The 19,517-nt window shown below is 29.3% G+C and overlaps 4 protein-coding genes and 1 long non-coding RNA gene across 10 annotated transcripts; 3 read left to right on the top strand and 2 right to left on the bottom strand.

The window, feature by feature from the left end:
- Positions 1-393: 393 nt before the first annotated feature.
- Positions 394-3,575, bottom strand: LOC130443709 (uncharacterized). Of its 2 annotated transcripts, none has more exons than XM_056778462.1 (2): positions 1,471-1,621; positions 394-773 (listed from the first exon to the last, which is right to left on the bottom strand). In XM_056778462.1, exons 1-2 carry the CDS (start codon positions 1,559-1,561, stop codon positions 571-573), a joined length of 294 nt encoding a protein of 97 aa, XP_056634440.1. In that variant the 5' UTR covers positions 1,562-1,621; the 3' UTR covers positions 394-570. The 2 variants fall into 2 exon arrangements, 1 of the variants encoding a protein (XP_056634440.1); XR_008909871.1 differs by lacking the exon at positions 1,471-1,621 and adding an exon at positions 3,334-3,575 and having other exon boundaries at positions 669-773.
- On the top strand, positions 2,790-5,714 carry LOC130443710 (uncharacterized). The gene is made up of 3 exons (XR_008909872.1): positions 2,790-3,178; positions 4,213-5,042; positions 5,506-5,714. It is a non-coding gene; the product is annotated as an uncharacterized LOC130443710 (long non-coding RNA).
- A 2,105-nt stretch (positions 5,715-7,819) lies between these two features.
- LOC130444572 (G-protein coupled receptor 143-like) lies at positions 7,820-13,537 on the top strand. Its single transcript, XM_056779779.1, has 6 exons — positions 7,820-8,275; positions 8,566-8,677; positions 8,904-8,998; positions 9,085-9,263; positions 11,262-11,589; positions 12,458-13,537. Exons 1-6 carry the CDS (start codon positions 8,126-8,128, stop codon positions 12,674-12,676), a joined length of 1,083 nt encoding a protein of 360 aa, XP_056635757.1. The 5' UTR covers positions 7,820-8,125; the 3' UTR covers positions 12,677-13,537.
- LOC130444573 (uncharacterized) lies at positions 13,449-15,131 on the bottom strand. Of its 3 annotated transcripts, none has more exons than XM_056779781.1 (4): positions 14,781-15,131; positions 14,564-14,716; positions 14,306-14,507; positions 13,449-13,820 (listed from the first exon to the last, which is right to left on the bottom strand). In XM_056779781.1, exons 2-4 carry the CDS (start codon positions 14,585-14,587, stop codon positions 13,555-13,557), a joined length of 492 nt encoding a protein of 163 aa, XP_056635759.1. In that variant the 5' UTR covers positions 14,588-14,716; positions 14,781-15,131; the 3' UTR covers positions 13,449-13,554. The 3 variants fall into 3 exon arrangements, with proteins under 3 accessions (XP_056635759.1, XP_056635758.1, XP_056635760.1); XM_056779780.1 differs by having other exon boundaries at positions 14,564-14,730; positions 14,781-15,020; XM_056779782.1 differs by lacking the exon at positions 14,564-14,716 and having other exon boundaries at positions 14,781-15,027.
- Positions 15,122-19,074, top strand: LOC130444571 (dynein axonemal intermediate chain 4-like). Of its 3 annotated transcripts, XM_056779777.1 has the most exons (9): positions 15,122-15,249; positions 15,320-15,566; positions 15,787-16,112; positions 16,641-17,144; positions 17,442-17,851; positions 17,939-18,071; positions 18,189-18,377; positions 18,452-18,673; positions 18,795-19,007. In XM_056779777.1, the coding sequence occupies exons 2-9, from the start codon at positions 15,451-15,453 to the stop codon at positions 18,959-18,961; spliced, it is 2,067 nt and encodes a 688-aa protein (XP_056635755.1). In that variant the 5' UTR covers positions 15,122-15,249; positions 15,320-15,450; the 3' UTR covers positions 18,962-19,007. The 3 variants fall into 3 exon arrangements, with proteins under 3 accessions (XP_056635755.1, XP_056635754.1, XP_056635756.1); XM_056779776.1 differs by having other exon boundaries at positions 15,138-15,520; positions 18,795-19,074; XM_056779778.1 differs by lacking the exon at positions 15,122-15,249 and having other exon boundaries at positions 15,472-15,562.
- Positions 19,075-19,517: the final 443 nt, after the last annotated feature.

The following is a 19,517-nucleotide window of genomic DNA, read 5'->3' as shown; positions in this document are numbered from 1 at the left end:
ATTGGTTAGAGAAAATTAATAACTACAATTCATTTTATATATTTTCGATCACTTCTATATTATTTATTAGAAAATATCTACCTTTAATATTTTAATTCCTAGGGGCGTGTCCACTTGCTCAATTTTCTTTATCAATTCAAAATGGGAGCTTTCGGTATTTACTTATAGATAGCGCTATCGGCATCATCGAATAATATTATATTTGCTTAAAATTCATATTTAAGCAAACCCAAAAAAAATGATCAATTGGATACTTCCGTAGGAATTAAAACATCAGGAATAAATACTTGGATGCCGATTTTCTACATACCGATAAATAGTATAGGAGTGGTCGAAAATACATAAAAGGTATTTTATTAATAGATCTCCTCAACCAATTTCGTAATTTGGGTATACGCTTATAGATAGCGCTAAGAGTATCATAGAATAATATTGTATATAGTTCGAAAAACAATTATTGAGTAATGAATACAAAATTGTAATTTTAAATTAAAAGAAATTACGATCCTTGTATATTGTATAAAAGATAAGTCGAAATAATTTGTTTTGTTTATTTTAAACAAAGCAGTTTCAATTAGAAATATCTCGACATTGTCCATTGGGATCTTTTTCTTGTCCTTGTGGACATTTTGTAGGAACGTATATGATATGTCTCATATTATTATTGTCTTCGTCCTTATTTATTGATTTTTGATTATAGCTGGTTGATTGTTGTCTAACCTTTTCGCCCAGAATCAGTTTCTCGTCTTCTTCTACCTCGATACTAGAAGAATCTGACGACAAATAACATAAAATTAGTAATTACAGTCAATGGTGTTGTGCTAATTTTTTTTACCGGAACGTGTATATATAATTATATAGACCAGACATATATATATATATATATATATATATATATATATATATATATATATATATATATATATGGGTTTTCCAATAAAAGGTGTTATTTTGAACAGCCCGCTATTTCGGTAAATGTCACTTTTGAAACTGACATTTTTTGACATTTGACAAGTAGAAACTACGCCATTAATGAAAATGGAACGATACACGCTTCAACAACGCATTGAAATTATTAAAATTCACTATAAAAATGATGAAAGTTTGGCAGAGACTGGAAGGCTGGAAAAGAAATAAAAAGGGAACAATGAGAAGCGAAAGTGAAAAAGAACGAAACGGTTCTGCGGAGATGTGGTGAGGATTTTTGTTATTTGCCATTTGGCTGGTGAACCGGATCGCCAGGCTACAGAAAATCTGCAACATCGACTATCTAAAACCAATTAACAAAGAAATGACCAGTTTAAAATCCGTTATAACGTTTATTCATATTTATCCATCATTCGCTCAATTTTATGTTATATTTGAAACATTATAAATCAAATCTAAGTTATGAACCATGGAAAGTAGCATTTTATAATTCATCTCAGAGTTATTTAGTGCACTATTGTATACAAAGATTTTGAATCTTACCTAAATTCTTCACAGAATCTAATCCACGTGCATCTCCTTCCATAAAAAGACAATGGAAGGAAAATATCAAGAGAATTGCGAATAACTTCATATTTTCTTGTCAAAGTACTTATTATTAAAAATCGGAAATCGGTTTTATATAAGTACTCCCTCATTGTACACGTAAAAATCAATTTAAATTAAACAATTATTTTTTAACAATAGTCAATATATATTCGGTAATAATTTTTCAATTGAAAAATTAATTATTATAACCAATTATTAGGTCCTAAAAACATTTAATTTAATTATTGCCAAATTGAAATTAAATTTTTCCATTTAGTCGCCATATTTTTATAATAATCGTGTAGCAAAACGTTTAATATGAAATACAAATACATCGTCTGTAAAGGAAATGTAGAAATTATCTAAATATAATTGTTTGATTAATTACCATCAAATAATGTATTGTTCCTTCATTATTCATTGGATTCAGGTTTTTTTACTTGAATAGAATTATAAAATTCATCGAGATGGACAAATTGTAAACTAAAAAGTGTTTAAAAATCATTAGAAAGTATATGTTTTCAGTTATATTTATACACTCAGTTTTTTAAATCCCATCTATAATCTGTTCTTGAACTTGACTTACAAAATTGTTCAACAAAATCTATAAAACAGACTGGCTTAAATCAGTATTCATTCCATTGGCTAAAAACAACAACCCCAAGTCCTGTGACGATTATCGGATGATCAGTTTGATAAGCCACACGCTAAAAGAACTCTTGAAAATAATCCAACAGAGAATATATCAAGAATGTGAAAAATAAAAATGTATATGTCTGTTTCATTGATTTCCAGAAGGCCTTTGATAAAGTCGTACACGATAAACTTTTAGAAAATTTAACAATTATCAGATCCAAACGATATACGTAACAACCACCCACCGATATCCAAGATCCCACTAAATTAGTAAGAAATAATAATCCGTGCCCAAAAGGACAAATGAAAGATTATAATGGAGTGTGTCAAGTAGTATTTGATTAATCAAACATAATCAAGATTTGTGTTGAAAATAAACGCTGCAAATTATTTTTATTTATTTTAGCCCACCCCTATATTACTTAGCGGTACATAGAGAATTAGAATGTAATAGTTTCAAATCCTATGAGCGTCTTCACTTGATCGATATTTTTTGGGTCTGTTTGAATACTCAAAAAGAATTAGTTGCCTTATCATTTGAAACTATACGTAACAGAATCGTTATTTCAAAATGTCAGATTAATTTGAAATTTGGCAAAATTTCTACACTACATTCATCGTTTATGAAGTGGTATTTCATATTAAATGTTTTTTAACTCGATTATCGAAGCATGGCGTCTACATACCTAAAAACTCAGCAGAAAGTGCATTTTTCAAAGTGGCAATAATAAAATTTATCAGTTTAGTTTTAGAACCGATTAATCGATTATTAAAATGAATTTTTTAATTGAAAAACAACTAAATAAATTTATTGACCATGGTTAGAAAATAATTGTTTAATTTAGAGCGGATGTTACGTGTCTAGTTGAGGGAGTATATAAAACCGATTTTTACCAATACATCGATAGTCTAGTAATAGTAATTGCTAGTTAACAAGAAAATATGAAGATATTCCCAATTCTTTTGGTAGTTTCTTTTTACTGCCTCTTTATGGTAGGAGATACTCACGCACAAGCTTCTGGGATCGGTAAGATTCAAAAACTTTGTTTAATATATAATAAATTAAGTGAAAAAGCAACAACAAATGTTTTGTATTCGTGTAATAAGCTGGTGTGACTAAGCTTTTAATTATGAATAAAATGCTATTTTAAATTGATTTAAAAAGAGACAAATCATACAAACCATCCGAAGGATTTTCCTTCGTTCTTATAGCTACCCTTAGAATCGGCTATAAATAAAGAATAGTTATATAGTCATTCTGTACAGGAGATTCCCTGATTACGTTATTTTTTAGTTCATTTGTAATGGCAAATAAAATACTTAAACTTTCTTCTTATTCACCTTTACTACGTCATTAAACTATAAACCAATAAGTAGTGGACTGTATTTACTGTTTAACTAAATTGTACATTGAAACTAAAACATTTATACACTCTTGCTAATTGACATCAACCAAAATACATAATATATAAATATATTATAAGATAGTAGCGCGCTAATCATCACACGCATGCTACCAAGGCCAAAAACCAAGTGTTACATTTCTTTTTCTATTTATCTTACGGCCGAGCGTTGGCCGACTAGACAAAAAAAAGGTCTTAAAAAAGAAACTACAGCTTGTTGCCACGGTAACAAAATTCAGTAAATACGGCGAACAGATTCATAACACGAAAGAAATATACATATATACGAGGTGCGTTAACAACACATTCTTTTTGCATCGAAAACTATCAATCTGACCTAACCTAACCTACCTCTCATCTAAAATGATATTTCTTTTTTAATTGTTCTACCTTAGACGATGTTAGTAAATTTTCAAACGGATTTTTCCAGTCGCTGTGGAACAGAAATAATTAACTTAAAATGTATGAACTCGCAAGTTTTCATCGCAAATTTTAATTTTCTTGGATCCATTACGCTAGTATTATTATTTTTTGATTAAATTAATATTTGAGAATAATTTTTTTCCCATTAAACAGAAATGTTTGTTTTGTGCTAGGTATATTTATATATAAGGTTATTATGAATTATTTTCATCAGAACCTTCTACTATTATTTCAGAAAGCGAGGAAAAGGTTAGACAACTACCCAGCGATACCCAAGAAACAAAAAGTAATGACGAGGGCCCTACTAAATTAGTAAGAAATAATAATCCGTGCCCAAAAGGACAAATGAAAGATTATAATGGAGTGTGTCAAGTAGTATTTGATTAATGAAACATAATCAAAATTTGTGTTGAAAATAAACGCTGCAAATTAATTTTATTTATTTTTTTATTTATATTACTTATCGGTACATAGAGAATTAGAATGTAATAGTTTCAAATCCTATGAGCGTCTTCACTTGATCGATATTTTTTGGGTCTGTTTGAATTCTCAAAAAGAATTAGTTGCCTTATCATTTGAAACTATACGTAACAGAATCGTTATTTCAAAATGTCAGATTAATTTGAAATTTGGCAAAATTTCTACACCACATTCATCGTTTATGAAGTGGTATTTCATATTAAATGTTTTTTAACTCGATTATCGAAGCATGGCGGCTACATACATAAATTCTCAGCAGAAAGTGCATTTTTCAAAGTGGCAATAATAAAATTTATCAGTTTAGTTTTAGAACCGATTAATCGATTATTAAAATGAATTTTTTAATTGAAAAATAACTAACTAAATTTATTGACCATTGTTAGAAAATAATTGTTTAATTTAGGGTGGATGTTACGTGTCAAGTTAAGGGAGTATATAAAACCGATTTTTACCAATACATCGATAGTCTAGTAATAGTAATTGCTAGTTAACAAGAAAATATGAAGATATTCCCAATTCTTTTGGTAGTTTCTTTTTACTGCCTCTTTATGGTAGGAGATGCTCACGCACAAGCTTCTGGGATCGGTAAGATTCAAAAACTTTGTTTAATATATAATAAATTAAGTGAAAAAGCAACAACAAATGTTTCGTTCTCATAGCTACCCTTAGAATCGGCTATAAATAAAGAATAGTTATCATTTGATACTAATCATTTTTCAAGTCATTCTTTTTGCATCTAAAACTATCAATCTGAGTACCTACGTCTCATTTAAAATGATATTTCTACCTTAGACGATGTTAGTAAATTTTCAAACGGATTTTTCCAGTCGCTGTGGAACAGAAATAATTAACTTTAAATGTATGAACTCGCAAGTTTTCGTTGCAAATTTTAATTTTCTTTCCATTACGCTAGAATTATTATTGTTTGATTAAATTAATATTTGAGAATAATTTTTTTCCCATTAAACAGAAATGTTTGTTTTGTGCTATATTTATATATAAGGTTATTATGAATTATTTTCATCAGAACCTTCTACTATCATTTCAGAAAGCGAAGAAAAGGTTAGACAACTACCCAGCGATACCCAAGAAACAAAAAGTAATGACGAGGGCCCTACTAAATTAGTAAGAAATAATGTTGATGTTCCAATTACGTGCACAGAAGGATATATGAGAGATGAAGATGGAGAGTGTCAAATAGTATTTGATTAATCAAACATAATCAAAATTTGTGTTGAAAATAAACGCTGCAAATTATTTTTGTTTTTTTATTTATATTACTTATCGGTACATAGAGAATTAGAATGTGAGAATTTCTAATATTTGAAATACTTTGAGCATGGCAAGGTAAAATCTAGGCAACTGCTTAATCTATATTAACTTTTTAAACACTTAATAATTAGTTGCTATCGGAATACTCAAACTTCAAAGAGAACTAGTCGTATCATTTGAAACTAATCGAGATTTACATTAGCTTCAATTGTATAAAGATAGTTATCTATCTATGTAATAAAAGAGTTACTTAAAAACATCAAATTGCTTTGAAATTTAACACAATTTCTTAGAACTGATGATAAAATAATTTTATACCATGTATGCTATTATATTAATCAAATAAATTTAAATTTTGCATACTTGCGAAGTAGGTGCAAGAACACAAAACATGACACCAAAAGGCTTAATTTTTTCCGAAGACGTCCTGAGAAACGGAGTCTATTATAACTGCGGAGTGAACTAGTTGTCGTTTTAATTAATTAACATTCATGCGTCAAATTACCTTCAAATCTTTGAACAAATCTGCTCTGTGGAGGTAGCAGTTTTTCACATTCCAATACTCATCAATAGAGCCAATAAATCTAGCGTCGTCTTAAATACATCGATACAAGTTAGTAGAATGGAAAATTTTCTAAAATCTGAACCCACAAGAATATAAAAACTTTTTTCGAGGTAAACAAATCGACTTGTCGATTCAAACGCAAATATATTCATTTCCAAACATCTAATTCACGGAATGTTACATTAAAATTTAAAGTAACTATCAAAATAAAGCATTAAAAATACAATTCATACTTTTAGGTTCATCTGGGGCATTATTCTTTATTTTTAATAGTATCAAAATCGCTTTAGTTGATTTATTTTTTCCTTTAGCCAAAAAACTGTGACTGAACACTTTTTGTTGACAATTGACACAGAACAACAGATGCTATCGACAACTGGTACAGAACAATAGCTGTTCTCATTTGTTATTGACAGTTGGTACATAATAACCACAGATAAAGTAGAACCTGAGTATTGAAGATATGTTATTGGCATGAAATTAAAAACTTTTGACTGTAAAAAGTTCAATAGTAATTAAATCATCAACTAATTATTTGCTTTAAGATCATTACCAATTACTAATAAATGAGACGGATGGGTCAAATAATCTATAAAGAATGAATTCTAATTTAAAATTATGATAATACTGCACTTAATTCAATGTTTAAAATTATTCTTAAACAAATTATCCTTCAAAATCGAGCTACATCGTTTGACTGAAACCTTTCTTCGAAGCAACTCTCTTTATATGTGCAAAATATATCAATTTTCTACCTTAAACATTATCCAACCAAAAATTGTGTTTTACATGGAGCAATAGCTAGTGACAACCAGTATAAAACAACTGCTGTTGACAGCTGGCACAGAAAAACGACTGGAATTGACAACTGACACAGAACTGTTTTTATTGATTTGTTGTTAAATAGTTATTTTTTATATATTATAACTGTTACATGAAATTAACGGTTATCAATGGCTGGTACTGATCAACATTTATTGACAGCTGATACGATAACTGCTAGTATAAAACAAGGACTGTTAATGATAACTGACACGGAACAATTGCTATTGACAATTGGCATGGAATAGTTACAGTTGGTTCGCCGATTCAAGGTATATTTTCGGTGGTTTGCTTTATAGACATTTTCCATTACTGAAAACCAATAGTAATTTGGGATAGATAAAATTTTACAAGTTAATTTCACATTTAAAAATTAATTAGTAATTAATTTAAAAATGTTCGTACTTTCAATATTAAAGCCATATATTGCTAAATAATTTGAAATTCAAGAAAGTGCTTAATATGAGTTTGGTTTCGGTTTGATTGAACTTTATTACAATTTAATTCGTTTGGTTCGTTGTAAAACCACATTATATCATCTCCTTTTTATAAAATTAACCTTCATACGATTATCTAAATTTAAAGATACAAAATTCCCTGTTTCATTCCTCCTTCAAATTTTTGAAAATTCAAAATAAGTAGATTCCAATAAATTTAATCGTCGTAAATATCTTTTCATAAAAAGTTACGATAATATGTTGATGAGTCGAAAAAATAATTATCTAATTATCACCAAAATTAAATTTCTCTTAAGAAATATGACCCCGTACGTGATCTTTTACTACAGACAGTGATAACATAAAATAAGTTTAAAATTTTCTCAAAAGGTGTAATCGAATTCGTTCGAGAAATGTGATACGGAATATCGTACGATATACATTACACCTAGATACATACATCTATACTCTAATATTATAGTAGTGAAGTGTATTTCATTCCGGTAACTGCAACTTTATGGCTTCCAAAATATGTTCGCGAGTACAGTAGTTTATCGGTAAATAATACAAAAATGGCAGATCCTACAATTCAAACGTTTTGTTGTTATCATGGTAACGGAACTGATATGGCTGTTATGATTATGGAAGAATTCAACACGGAAATTTACAACAGTATTTGTTTATTTTCATCAGCTTTAGGAATAATTGGAGCTTTTTATCAGGTAAATTTTTTGCTTTTATTTACTTGTTTAAGCAAGACAGTGACGTATCGAAATACATTTTAATGACATTTATAGTCTAAACTTACAAATTTTATACATAAAAGAAAATATGTAATAAATAAACATAAATTAGTAATAAAAAATGGTGTAAATAGTGGAAGTATTTAAAATTTACGGCTGTTAAATATTAGTATAATATATTATGTATCATTTTTTTTGTCAATAATAAACACAAAACTTTCTACATTAATTTATTATAGCATGTATTATTGAAATAGGACATTTTTTAGATTTTACCTAGAGAAGAATTTACACAAAACCACAGATGGCTGTCTTTTTCTGCTAAGAGAGGGCGCAATATCATTGTCTGGTTAGCTGTGGCCGATCTTTTAGCATCTGTAGGTTAGTTTGAACTGCATAAATACAAAACTTTTTTAACATAATTTAATCCTTATATTGTAAATCGCATTTCTATAAATAATGCTTCGTCACAAATGTATTTTTCAATAGATGTTGTTTACAGTTCGTTTTCAGTTTTTTAAAAACAACTGTAATTCATATTTTTTGGAAATATGATTATTTCCTCATTGTTTCCTGTGTGAAATTGATTTATTTTTATATTAATTAGGTGTAATGACTCGATCGACGGTATGGATTAGTTTAAGAAACATAATGCCTTCATCTAAAGATGGCGAAAGTGTCATATTTTGTGCTCTGTCTTCGGTAAGTAGCATAAATTCTGTTGAGAATATTTAAACAATTAATAGAGATTATATTAATTTTATTAATGGCAACAAAAATATTTTAAGGCTTTCACTCAATATTTCTACACTGCAACTTGGGTTTGGACCTTGTGTTATGCTATAGATATGAGACTTATTTTAACACAGAAGGAAAGTCCCTTAAAACTATTCCATTTGGCATCTTGGATCATACCCGCTTTCTTGACAGCAATAGGTTTAGTGTTGTTGTATACACCAGATGCAAAGTAAGAAATTTGTATTAAAGATAAAATTTTTTAACTAATTGTGAAGTATATTTCAATGTAATACGTTGGCAGCATTATGTTTTATATTTGTTTTATTTATTCTCAGAAATGATTCAAATGCTAGAACTAACGAATTAATAAATGTATATACTGGATGGACCTATAAAACGAGATCTTTAAAGTTTTCAATTTTTTTGGTTGATTATACTGTTATTAGTTTTTGTTTCCTTATTCTTGATATATATTTCGAGTTTTCAAATACGTTTGTATTCATCATCTGGAACTCAATTTAAAAATATGTATATTGTATTAAAAGTATGACAATATTAAAAATTACTTAGTTCATCGAATTGAACAGAGAATTGTAGTGTCATGAAATTTTGTATGAATGATTGAATTCATGCGATTCAAAATATAATGTTCAAAATGACACTTGACATAAATATGGAGGTTGTTTACTCTTGTTGCAATTCAAATGTATTTTAAATTTGAAATATGTAAAATTTTAGGATAGATTCGGTTAAGTTGTTATAAAAGACTCACAGACATCAGAAACGACCGTTTAATAAGCTTTCTACCAGTAGTATACAAAATATTTATAAAAATTATTAACAATATAATACAAAATTAACTAGATGCTGCACAACCGAGGGAATAGTGTGGATTTATGAGTAGCTTCAGTACAATGATATAAAGATTATCAGCTGAATAAAAGAATACGAAATACCATTTTAATTAGCCTTCATTGACTTCGAGAAGGCATTCGATTGAAGGCAATAGTTTCAAAATAGAATAATTGAGAGAGTATGATAGTATAACCATTGTATAAAGAATAGGATAGTATTTGAGGCGATTTTGCACGCCATCTAGTTACTTTTACGCTCGTTATTCATAAAAATGACCCGTAGCTTAGTGCCATCTGAAATAAACTAAATTTTTTTGGAAAGATCCCAACTGAAGTGAAAGTACATTGTTGCCGATTTTACTTTTTTTCTATAGGAATCTTTACAATAGAAAGATAAATTGAAATAAATGAATGTAAATAAAAAAAATGTTAAATTTTGGCATAAACGTCAGAAATCACGGATTTTTGTTCTGAGGTAATTGCATCCTTCATTTTTAATAACTAAATAAAACACTTAAAGTTTTAGTATAATTATTTATTATAATTATAACAATTATAGACTGGGCGTTTGAGAAAATTATCAGAAACTACAATTAGTACGGTCCTGTATATATTCCTTGTGCATTTTACAGCTACAACATTGTTAGCGGGAAATTCGAATGGCCAACAAATTGAGTGAATTTATTGTAATTCTAAAACTTTTTCAAATTCTCAAAATGTTTGTTAAAAAGTATGTGCATATAGTCTTGCTTCGGAACATTATTCACACTCTAATATTTTTGTGTTTGGACTATGTATTAGCAAGAAAATATGGATAGAAATGGACAAAATCTACTAAACAACCTGAATCTCCGTTAAGACGACTGTAAAACCCCAAAAATGTAGTATTTTAAATAATTTCATTAAATATTTTTTATATAATATTAAATAATTTTGGCGCCATCTGTTATTGGGGTAATTCGGCAACCAAAGCTAAGAAAACACGTAGAACTCTCCGCTGCCATTTATTGGTGGCGTTCACGTCGTTAAATGATATCCTCGTAAGGTTAACCTAACCTATCCTATTCTTTATACAATTGTAAGGACATAAATTTAATGCTGAACTAGAGGCAGTGAAAAAATTAATTAAACCATGTTTCAATTGGATATATCGCAAAATAAGTTAATTCAATTATCATAGATATTTGGAATTAAAAAACAGATTTATTTCGTTGAATTATTTCAAAGTGAATTACAGAAAGACTGTATTGTCTATAAATTACAGTATATGTAAGAAACAGATAGATATAATTTACTTATCACTTTTATCGTAAGTTATGAATATGATATAATTATTGGCCGATTTGTGTTTGATTAAATTTTAATAATTTCAGTTGTCACGGTAGATTAAGTTTTGGAGACACGCTACTTCGAGTACTTCCCAATTATATTGCTACGTATGTCCCAATCGCTACGGTAATGATGGCAAATCCTTGCCTATACGTATCATCTACTAAGGACATGGAAAGAATAATAACTAGCGCATCGGGACAATTCACATTGAAAGAAAGAGATATGATCAAATCAATAAAAATCAAATTTTTCGTGATAAATATAGTATTTTACATTTGTTGGATACCTAACATAATAAATGGTATTTTACTGTGGGCTTTATGGTTCCACCTTCCTGTTAAAGTTGTTATATCTTTTTGGTATCTTATGGTAAGTAAATGAAACAAATTTTCTCTTTCTCTAGCTATCGAAATTATTATTTCAAAATTCTAAATAGAATAAGTGAAATTTAAATCTGTTAAAACTACAGGAGGCTCGTATCCAATAGATAATAGGCTTTATATAATATTTCCATTAAATAATTATCAGAAATCATTATAATATAAAAAAACGAATTCTGTAGCTATATTAAAACCTGAGATATTGAGAATAGAACGTGTGTATGTGAAAAACTCCCGTAAGTAATGTACAGGAGGAAATCGCATTAGAGTATAACTCGAGAATGGTGAAAATTAGATGAAATCCGATGGTTGATGGCTGATCTGTGCATCAATACCTTTCATTGAAAAAAAAATTTAAGCAAATCTGTTGGGTAGAACGCCTGAACGGACTCGGAATGGAAATCATCAATTTTTTTAATATATAACATAAAAGACAGACGTTGATGCACTCTGAGTCTTGCATTTTGTACACAATAACAATCATTTTTCGTCTTAAACGATTTTCCTTCTATATGGTAATATGCCAAAAATGCAGAAAAGAAGGTTCCTATCATAATAATGTATAGGAGCTCCCTTTCCAATAATTTGGAGGTAGGTTATATACCAGGCTAGACTCAAGAATTGAGTTTAATTTCATATTTTCAAGTTGGAAAAACTAGTTTATTGTCAGTGGTTATAATTCTAAGCAAAGTGACATAAAGGAAACATAATTGATTTCCAAAACTTCATTAGCAAGTAGAAATACTGCTGGGAACGTAGTATCCATAAAAATAAGAGCTACTTTGTAGGACAACGGGACGATAAAGAAAAATACCAATATATCAAGGATTTTAAGATTAAATCCCCTAATTTTTTAGGCTTTTGTAAATCCCCTTCAAGCCGTATTTAATTGCATTGTGTACAGAAGATGGAGCAGCGGTACTGAAAGAGTAATATTACCTTGGCGTCATTTAGAAGCACGCGCGGATGATGTCAAAAGTAGCTCCAGTTCAAAATCGTCTTCTTATAGAGAAGAATTGTATCCATTATTATATAATACGCCTACAAATAGTGTTAATTTATATAAAAGCGTATAAAATGTTGGTAAATTAATATTTTTATTTTTCCCATTGGTCTCAACGTTCATTTAGGTGGTAAAATTTAGAAATAATTCATTCAGTATTTAAAGTCAATATTATCGACTGATATATTTCAAATATTTGAAATATAGCGTATTTATTAAAGTTTGAATTTTTATATAAAAGTAATATAGTTTCGATGTATCAATTTCAAATTCATTAAACGTGTTAAGAAGCTAAAGGTGTCTTTACATTCAGGGCCGGATTAAGCTAGGGGCTTGGGGGGGGGGGGGCTATAGCCCCGGGCCCCATCATTTGGAAATCATTCTGTATTTTTTGATGTGTTGACACCACAAATCTAACGTATTGATATTATTTTGTGAATTTTTCTGGGTTTTCGAATTCCTTAAGGGGGCCCCGTCATTATTTTAGCCCCGGGTCTTATACATCTTAATCCGGCCCTGTTTACATTGTAAGTCAGATGTACAACGTGAACTACTAAACAGTCCAGAACGAAGTAATATCAGCGAGGTCATCGTAGTCATCTATAGCTTAAAATTTTATTGCATTGTTTTATACCATTACTGAATGTTAATTAACTAAGACCTCGAATAGATTAAAATGATGATACGGCGACTAGTTTTTCTTTGAAATAAAAAATAATGTCAACAGAAAATTCCCAAATACAAGGCTAGTTCAGTTATTATTCTAACAAATAAAAACGTTTGTGTATTATAATAACAATCAATTATTAGGTTGTTACAAGTTTTGAAGTTGTTTAAATTAATTAATAATTAAAAAAACTTTAATCAAGCAGATATAGGAATGATCTGAAATAAATAAAAGATATTTTATTGTATATATAATTATTAACAATTAGAAGCAGTCGTATTTAATTATTGAAATTCCGTTACACATTCTCCATCAGCATCTTTTCTCTTTCCTTGAGTGCAAGTGACTGGAACATCTACATTAACTCTTCTGGCTAAACTAACATTTTTATTATTGTTTTCGTCGCTATGCATTGGTTTTTGAGTGATAGCTGAATCAACAGGTGGTATAATTTTCATATTTCTATTGTTTTTGTTAGGTTTCCATTGACTAACGTCATCGTCAGGATAAATTATTTTTTCGACGTTCTTCGTTTTGGTACTAAACGAATCTGATGACAAATACAGGAATAATTAGTAGTTATCGTAGTAAATGACACATATTTTTCTTGAAATTAGAAACATATTATCAGTAATCCATATTTACCAAAAAAATAAATGAAATATTCTGATTTCGATTTGCATTTATCTCCGGCAAATCAAAATTGTGTTGGCCAATGTTATGGCTAGAAGTACAAAAAACATGAAAATCGAAAAAAAAATTTGTTCAATATATTGCTTCTTTTCCTAAACAATATTCTTAGTATCAATTAAAAGTAGAAATACTTTATATCAGTGTGAAATCAAATTGATCCAGTATCTATGAAGAGAATACTATATTTAAGATTAATTCTCACCAACTCTATGAATTAATTTAAAGGAGCATTTTATTAATAATTTTACATAATCAGTAAACAAAAAAACATAATTTAACTTCACATTTACATTCATTTTTAACTAAATTTATTCCATATACAAAAAAGGATTTGAGGCTTACCTAAACTATTTACAAAATCTTGTATTGATCTTTGTTTGTCATATACGCCTCCTTTGATAAAAAGACAGCATTGTCCAGTCAACTCATTATTATCTATATGAATTTGTTCACACATAGGAGGTTTGCACCAAACATGGCAAAACAATAACAACAAAACTGTGAGAATCTTCATGTTCTTCACAATAATCTCGTCAAAAGCCAACTACGAATAAAATTCGCTTGTTTATGAGAGAATTACTTAAAACCGGTTTTATATACTTCCTTAATTTTATACTGTAACATCCAGTCGGAATAACAATTATCTTTTAACAATAGTGTTTATATATATATATAACGTAAATTCCAATAAAGAGTAATTTGATAGAATTAACCTATCGAGAGGCGTTAATATTATTATATTTAGTTGCTTTTCTGAAATTTGAAACCTATTCATGAATAAATTAATAAAATACTTATTAAAATAATCAATACATACGGAATGCTTGGAATAATTATTTCATTTATAGGATACTTGTTGAAAAATTCTTCGCACCCATCTAATTTTCTGGCTCAATTCAACTCAGAAAAAATCCTATTTCCTCACTACAACCAAAATAGTCTGTATATGGAAAATATGATATTTCTTGTATTTGTTCAATGTGATGTGAAAGCTTTTATATCTTATCGAAATTAGATTTGTGATATGTTCATGTTTTACAAGGCATTTTCATTATTTTGAACAATGTCTACTTTTTTTCTTTTTGTGGTCGTGTATCTTGTATTAACCAGCTAAAAATTTATGATTGTAAACAGTCGCTTTAGATTTTAGCAGTTTACCTAATAGAGAACTGTAATAAATGTATTTTAATTTGACATGATATGTATTTATGATTAATGTCTTATTGATCAAACAAAATGTCTTTCATTTGAACATAATTTCTATTTTATTCGGGACAATCAAGCAGGTAAGAAACTTTTTAATAATAATAGATATCATTTGAAAATGGATAATAGCATACCACAATATTCTCAAAGATTACAGACAAAAAAAAGGTATCTTGGTAGAAAACCAATTTTAGTGGTAACAAGACAAAAAACACTTCAAGATCTCGCTATAACTTATGAAGGTAAAGATGTAACTCCCAAACCTTTGAGTCCAGAAATTTATGCAGGAGGCAGAGAGAGACAAATCAGCGTATTTGATATTGGAGATCGAGATCGCTACTCAGATTATAAGTAAAAATTCCTTAAATCTACCATTAAAACTAAGTAAAGCACGTAGGTATATATCTATTTCTTAATTCGTTTAAGATATATAAGCTGCAATTTTTTCATTTAAAACTATGTAACTGTAGTATAATGAGGTGTATCTATACCCTCTCTTCACTTTGAAAAATCCTAATATGTTTTAATGTGCTTTGCTTGTTTTTTTTTTTTTAATTGTTTTACATAATAAATATAATTATTTCTTTTATAATTGAATGAAATAATGATTTTTTTAGAGCATCAGAGAGCATGTCCATACAAATGTACAAGTCTCAATCTACTGTAAGATTCAAACATGACATTGAACGACAATATCAGCATAGTTCTGTACAATTTAGAGGAAGTATTCCTTACGAAACCAGCAACTATTACTTTGACATTTTTATGGCGCAGGATAGCCAGATCGAAGTTGCACCAACAGAATCAGTAGTTAGTGACGATCATAAACTAAGTATAACAATGAAACAAATTCCCACAACAATAAGTTTGATTTTAAAAGAGACATCCACTTTTTTCTTATTAGATATGCCAAGCTGCACAGCCATTAAAGATACAGATGAAGGTTAGTTTTTATTTCATTGATGATTCAACTAGATATCATTTGATGTAGGGCTATAAATTGAGATTTAGTGCCTCTTGGCGTCTATTAACAATGAAAAAATAAAACGAATAACATAACATAAACCTAACTAACTACATATGAGATTAACTCTTGAGCAACTGCCTGAAATAACAATTAACTGATTACATTACAGGACAGGTTGTCAACAATATTTGATAAAGGAAAATTTCTTTGTGTATCTACCTACTAGGTATATTAAGAAACTATCCTAATTTTATTGGAGATTAAAGCTTTCAATAATATTTATGACAAATCCATAATAAAGTAATATGACCAAGAAGGGGTTCCTCAAAGGGAATTAATAAATTATAATAGTCAGAAGTTTCTATTGATTGTTTAAATGTTTGTACTATGTTTGTTGAATGTACTGTGACAAAGTATAAATGGTATAAACCATCATAAAATGCCTTTAAGTATATTCATAATACATTTTAGAATGTTTTGAAAGTTTGTTTTTATTGGCTTCAGGTAATATGGTGGAAGAAGACAATGAATTATATGATTATTTAACGGTTGGAAAAGGAAAAAACAGAAAAGTACTGAATGCGGAAACTCAGACTGTTCCTCTAGTAATGAAAACTAGAAACACTTCTTGTTTAAGAACGAAAACACTAGTTGGTACTGCTTTTGCTTCTGCTTGGGACATGTACGATACTTTTCAAGACGTTCAAAGTGAAACTGAAGAGAGCGATGAGTCTGAAGACAGCGACATAGGCCATCGTAAAATTGACGAGGAATCGTCTATTGATAGTTACAAACTATCTGTTGATGAGAAACAAATGAGTAAATTGATAAAAAATCCCAGATTTCAAGAAGCTGTTTGTGTTACTGAAAGACTGTTGGCAAACAATTGTTATAATGAACAACAGAAAATATTTAGGGGGTTGACTGTTCCTGATCCATTTAGGGAAAATATTGAATTCAATTATAGATTAGATTTATTATGGACGTTCAGTAATGCCGATACTATAGGTATACCTAGATATAAATATTATACAGGGTGTTTGTATGTGTACCGAGTTCGCTTATAGGAATATGTTTCCTCCAACCTAAATGTGTAATAAAATAGTAAATAATTGTATCAAATAGGTATCAAATTATTCGAAAAATTCTTTACTACTTTAGCTCTGCTTAAATGAATTTTGCAAACTGACATTTTACTAGATATACTCTAGCTTCGTCAAATGAAATTTATAATGATTGAGATGATCCTGTTAATAAGTAGCGGAATATATCTTGTAAATTAATCCAAGTGTACATTTTCTAAAGGTAAATCGGTGAATTCATTCAACTGGAACCCTAGAAACAAAGATCTGTTAGCCGTAGGATACGGAAAATTCTTTTTTCACGACAACATAACCGGACTAGTTTTAATATGGAATATAAAAAATCCAGTTCAGCCCGAAAGAAAATACGTATTCAAAGAGCCAATAACCGCTTTGCATTTTTCGAATAGTAATCCAGTTCTGCTGGCTGTAGGATTTTATAACGGTTCTGTTAAGGTTTTAAACATCTCAAGTAGAGACATAACAATAATAGGAGAAAACGTTCCTACTTTTGAACCGGTTTGGAGTATTATTTGGCAGTTTGGTAGAAATGAGAAGAGAGATGAAGAACTTGTTATGGTTACGTTTGATGATGGAAGAATCTGTGCATATTCTGTTCAAAGAAAATTGGAGGTGAGAATAGAGGTCTATCAATTTTTTGAACACTTGATTCCTAAAGTTTTTTGGTAGAATAAATAATAACAATGTTCGATTTTGTAGATGTCCCAACTTATGAGAGTGGGGAAAGCAGATGGAAAACTTAAAGGTTACGATGCAATGAAGAAATGTACTAGTCTAACAATCCCTGTGTCCAGATATTCCGCGGCTCTATTTGTTAGGCCACACCCGTTAGGTTTGTTATATTCATATTTTGCAACATAATTGTTTTTCTATTTAAGTATTGACAAGTATAATCAGTTTTTCAAAATGTATCAGTGCATATATACACCCACCCTGTATACCTTTTCAGATCCCAGCATCTACTTCGTTGGAACTAACGAAGGAACTATTCACAAATGTTCTTTGAATTATCTGAGTCAACATTTGGATTTATTTCTTGCCCACGAAGGTTCGGTACATGAAATGAAATTTTCCCCTTTTTTTAAACAGATTAGCGCCACTTGTGGTGACGATTGGCATACAAGGATTTGGGCAGAAGGTACTTTGATCAAAATTAAATCGCGTAGAGAGAAAATTCGTGAAAGTTATATTTTCCACAATTGTTTTTCTTAGGAATGGCGGAACCGATTTTATCGTTTGCCGGCTTACAAAGCGTTCAAGGTCTTGATTGGAGTCCTACACATTCCACAATATTGGTAACAATTCGTGCACAATATATAGAAGTATGGGATCTCCAAAGAAAGGTATACGAACCCCAATCAATAACGCGTTTGCCTTCGAATGCGCGATGTACTACAGTACAGTTTACTGAAACTGGAAGGTGTCTAGTTGTAGGTGATTATAACATGTTTTGTTATGTCTTTTGGTATTTAAACGTTAATAATGATGATTATTATGAAATTTAATAAGACACTTTTGCCACTACACCCTATATTTGATTAATGTTTTTTTACAGGTGATGTAGATGGAAATGTACATGTTTTCTGTTTAGAAGATATGCCATTTGAACCGTTTTTTCAAGAAAATTTACTTTTTGAATCTTTATCAAGAGCCTTGGTAACGGAACCTTATTTATTAGCCAATATCAAAAAATTGCGAAGAATGGCTCACGATGAAATTTAAGAAGTAATTGGAATTATTGTTTACTAATGATCTTAACTCGAAACAAAAAAATATTTTGGATATATATTTACTTATATGTACTTATTTTTAATAAAATTGTATAAAAGTAGGTACTCATGATGCTTTTAGTTTTCTTAGACCCTTTTATGTTTTTGTTGGTAATTGTCTTAATTTTTGAATGAAAATTAGATTTTGAAATATGTTTCTTCATATTTTGGTCTTAGATGTTTCAAAATCTGTCAAATGAGATCTAAAATAAAGACAAGTACCCATAATTAAACATAAATAATAGTGACGTTGGAATCGATTCTATAATGACGTCAAGTAAAAGTTTGTCGAGCAATATTCTGCACTAATAGTACAAGTAAGTTAAACCCAACTTTACCAGGTCGCTTTTGATTGAAGAATTAGCGGTAACTACACTTTCTACAAAACTTCTAATTAATCATAGCTCTTTTTTACAATTCATATTTTCAATAATTTCTCTTTTAAAAGCTACCAATAGAAAACGTATTAAAATTAGTAAAAGCCTTACGCTAACATATGCCTAAATTAA

The sequence above is a fragment of the Diorhabda sublineata genome, chromosome 5 (genome assembly GCF_026230105.1).
Source record: "Diorhabda sublineata isolate icDioSubl1.1 chromosome 5, icDioSubl1.1, whole genome shotgun sequence".
Lineage (NCBI taxonomy): Eukaryota > Metazoa > Arthropoda > Insecta > Coleoptera > Chrysomelidae > Diorhabda > Diorhabda sublineata.
The sequence above is the reverse complement of the archived record's forward strand: the minus strand, read 5'-3'. Positions and strand labels throughout refer to the sequence as shown.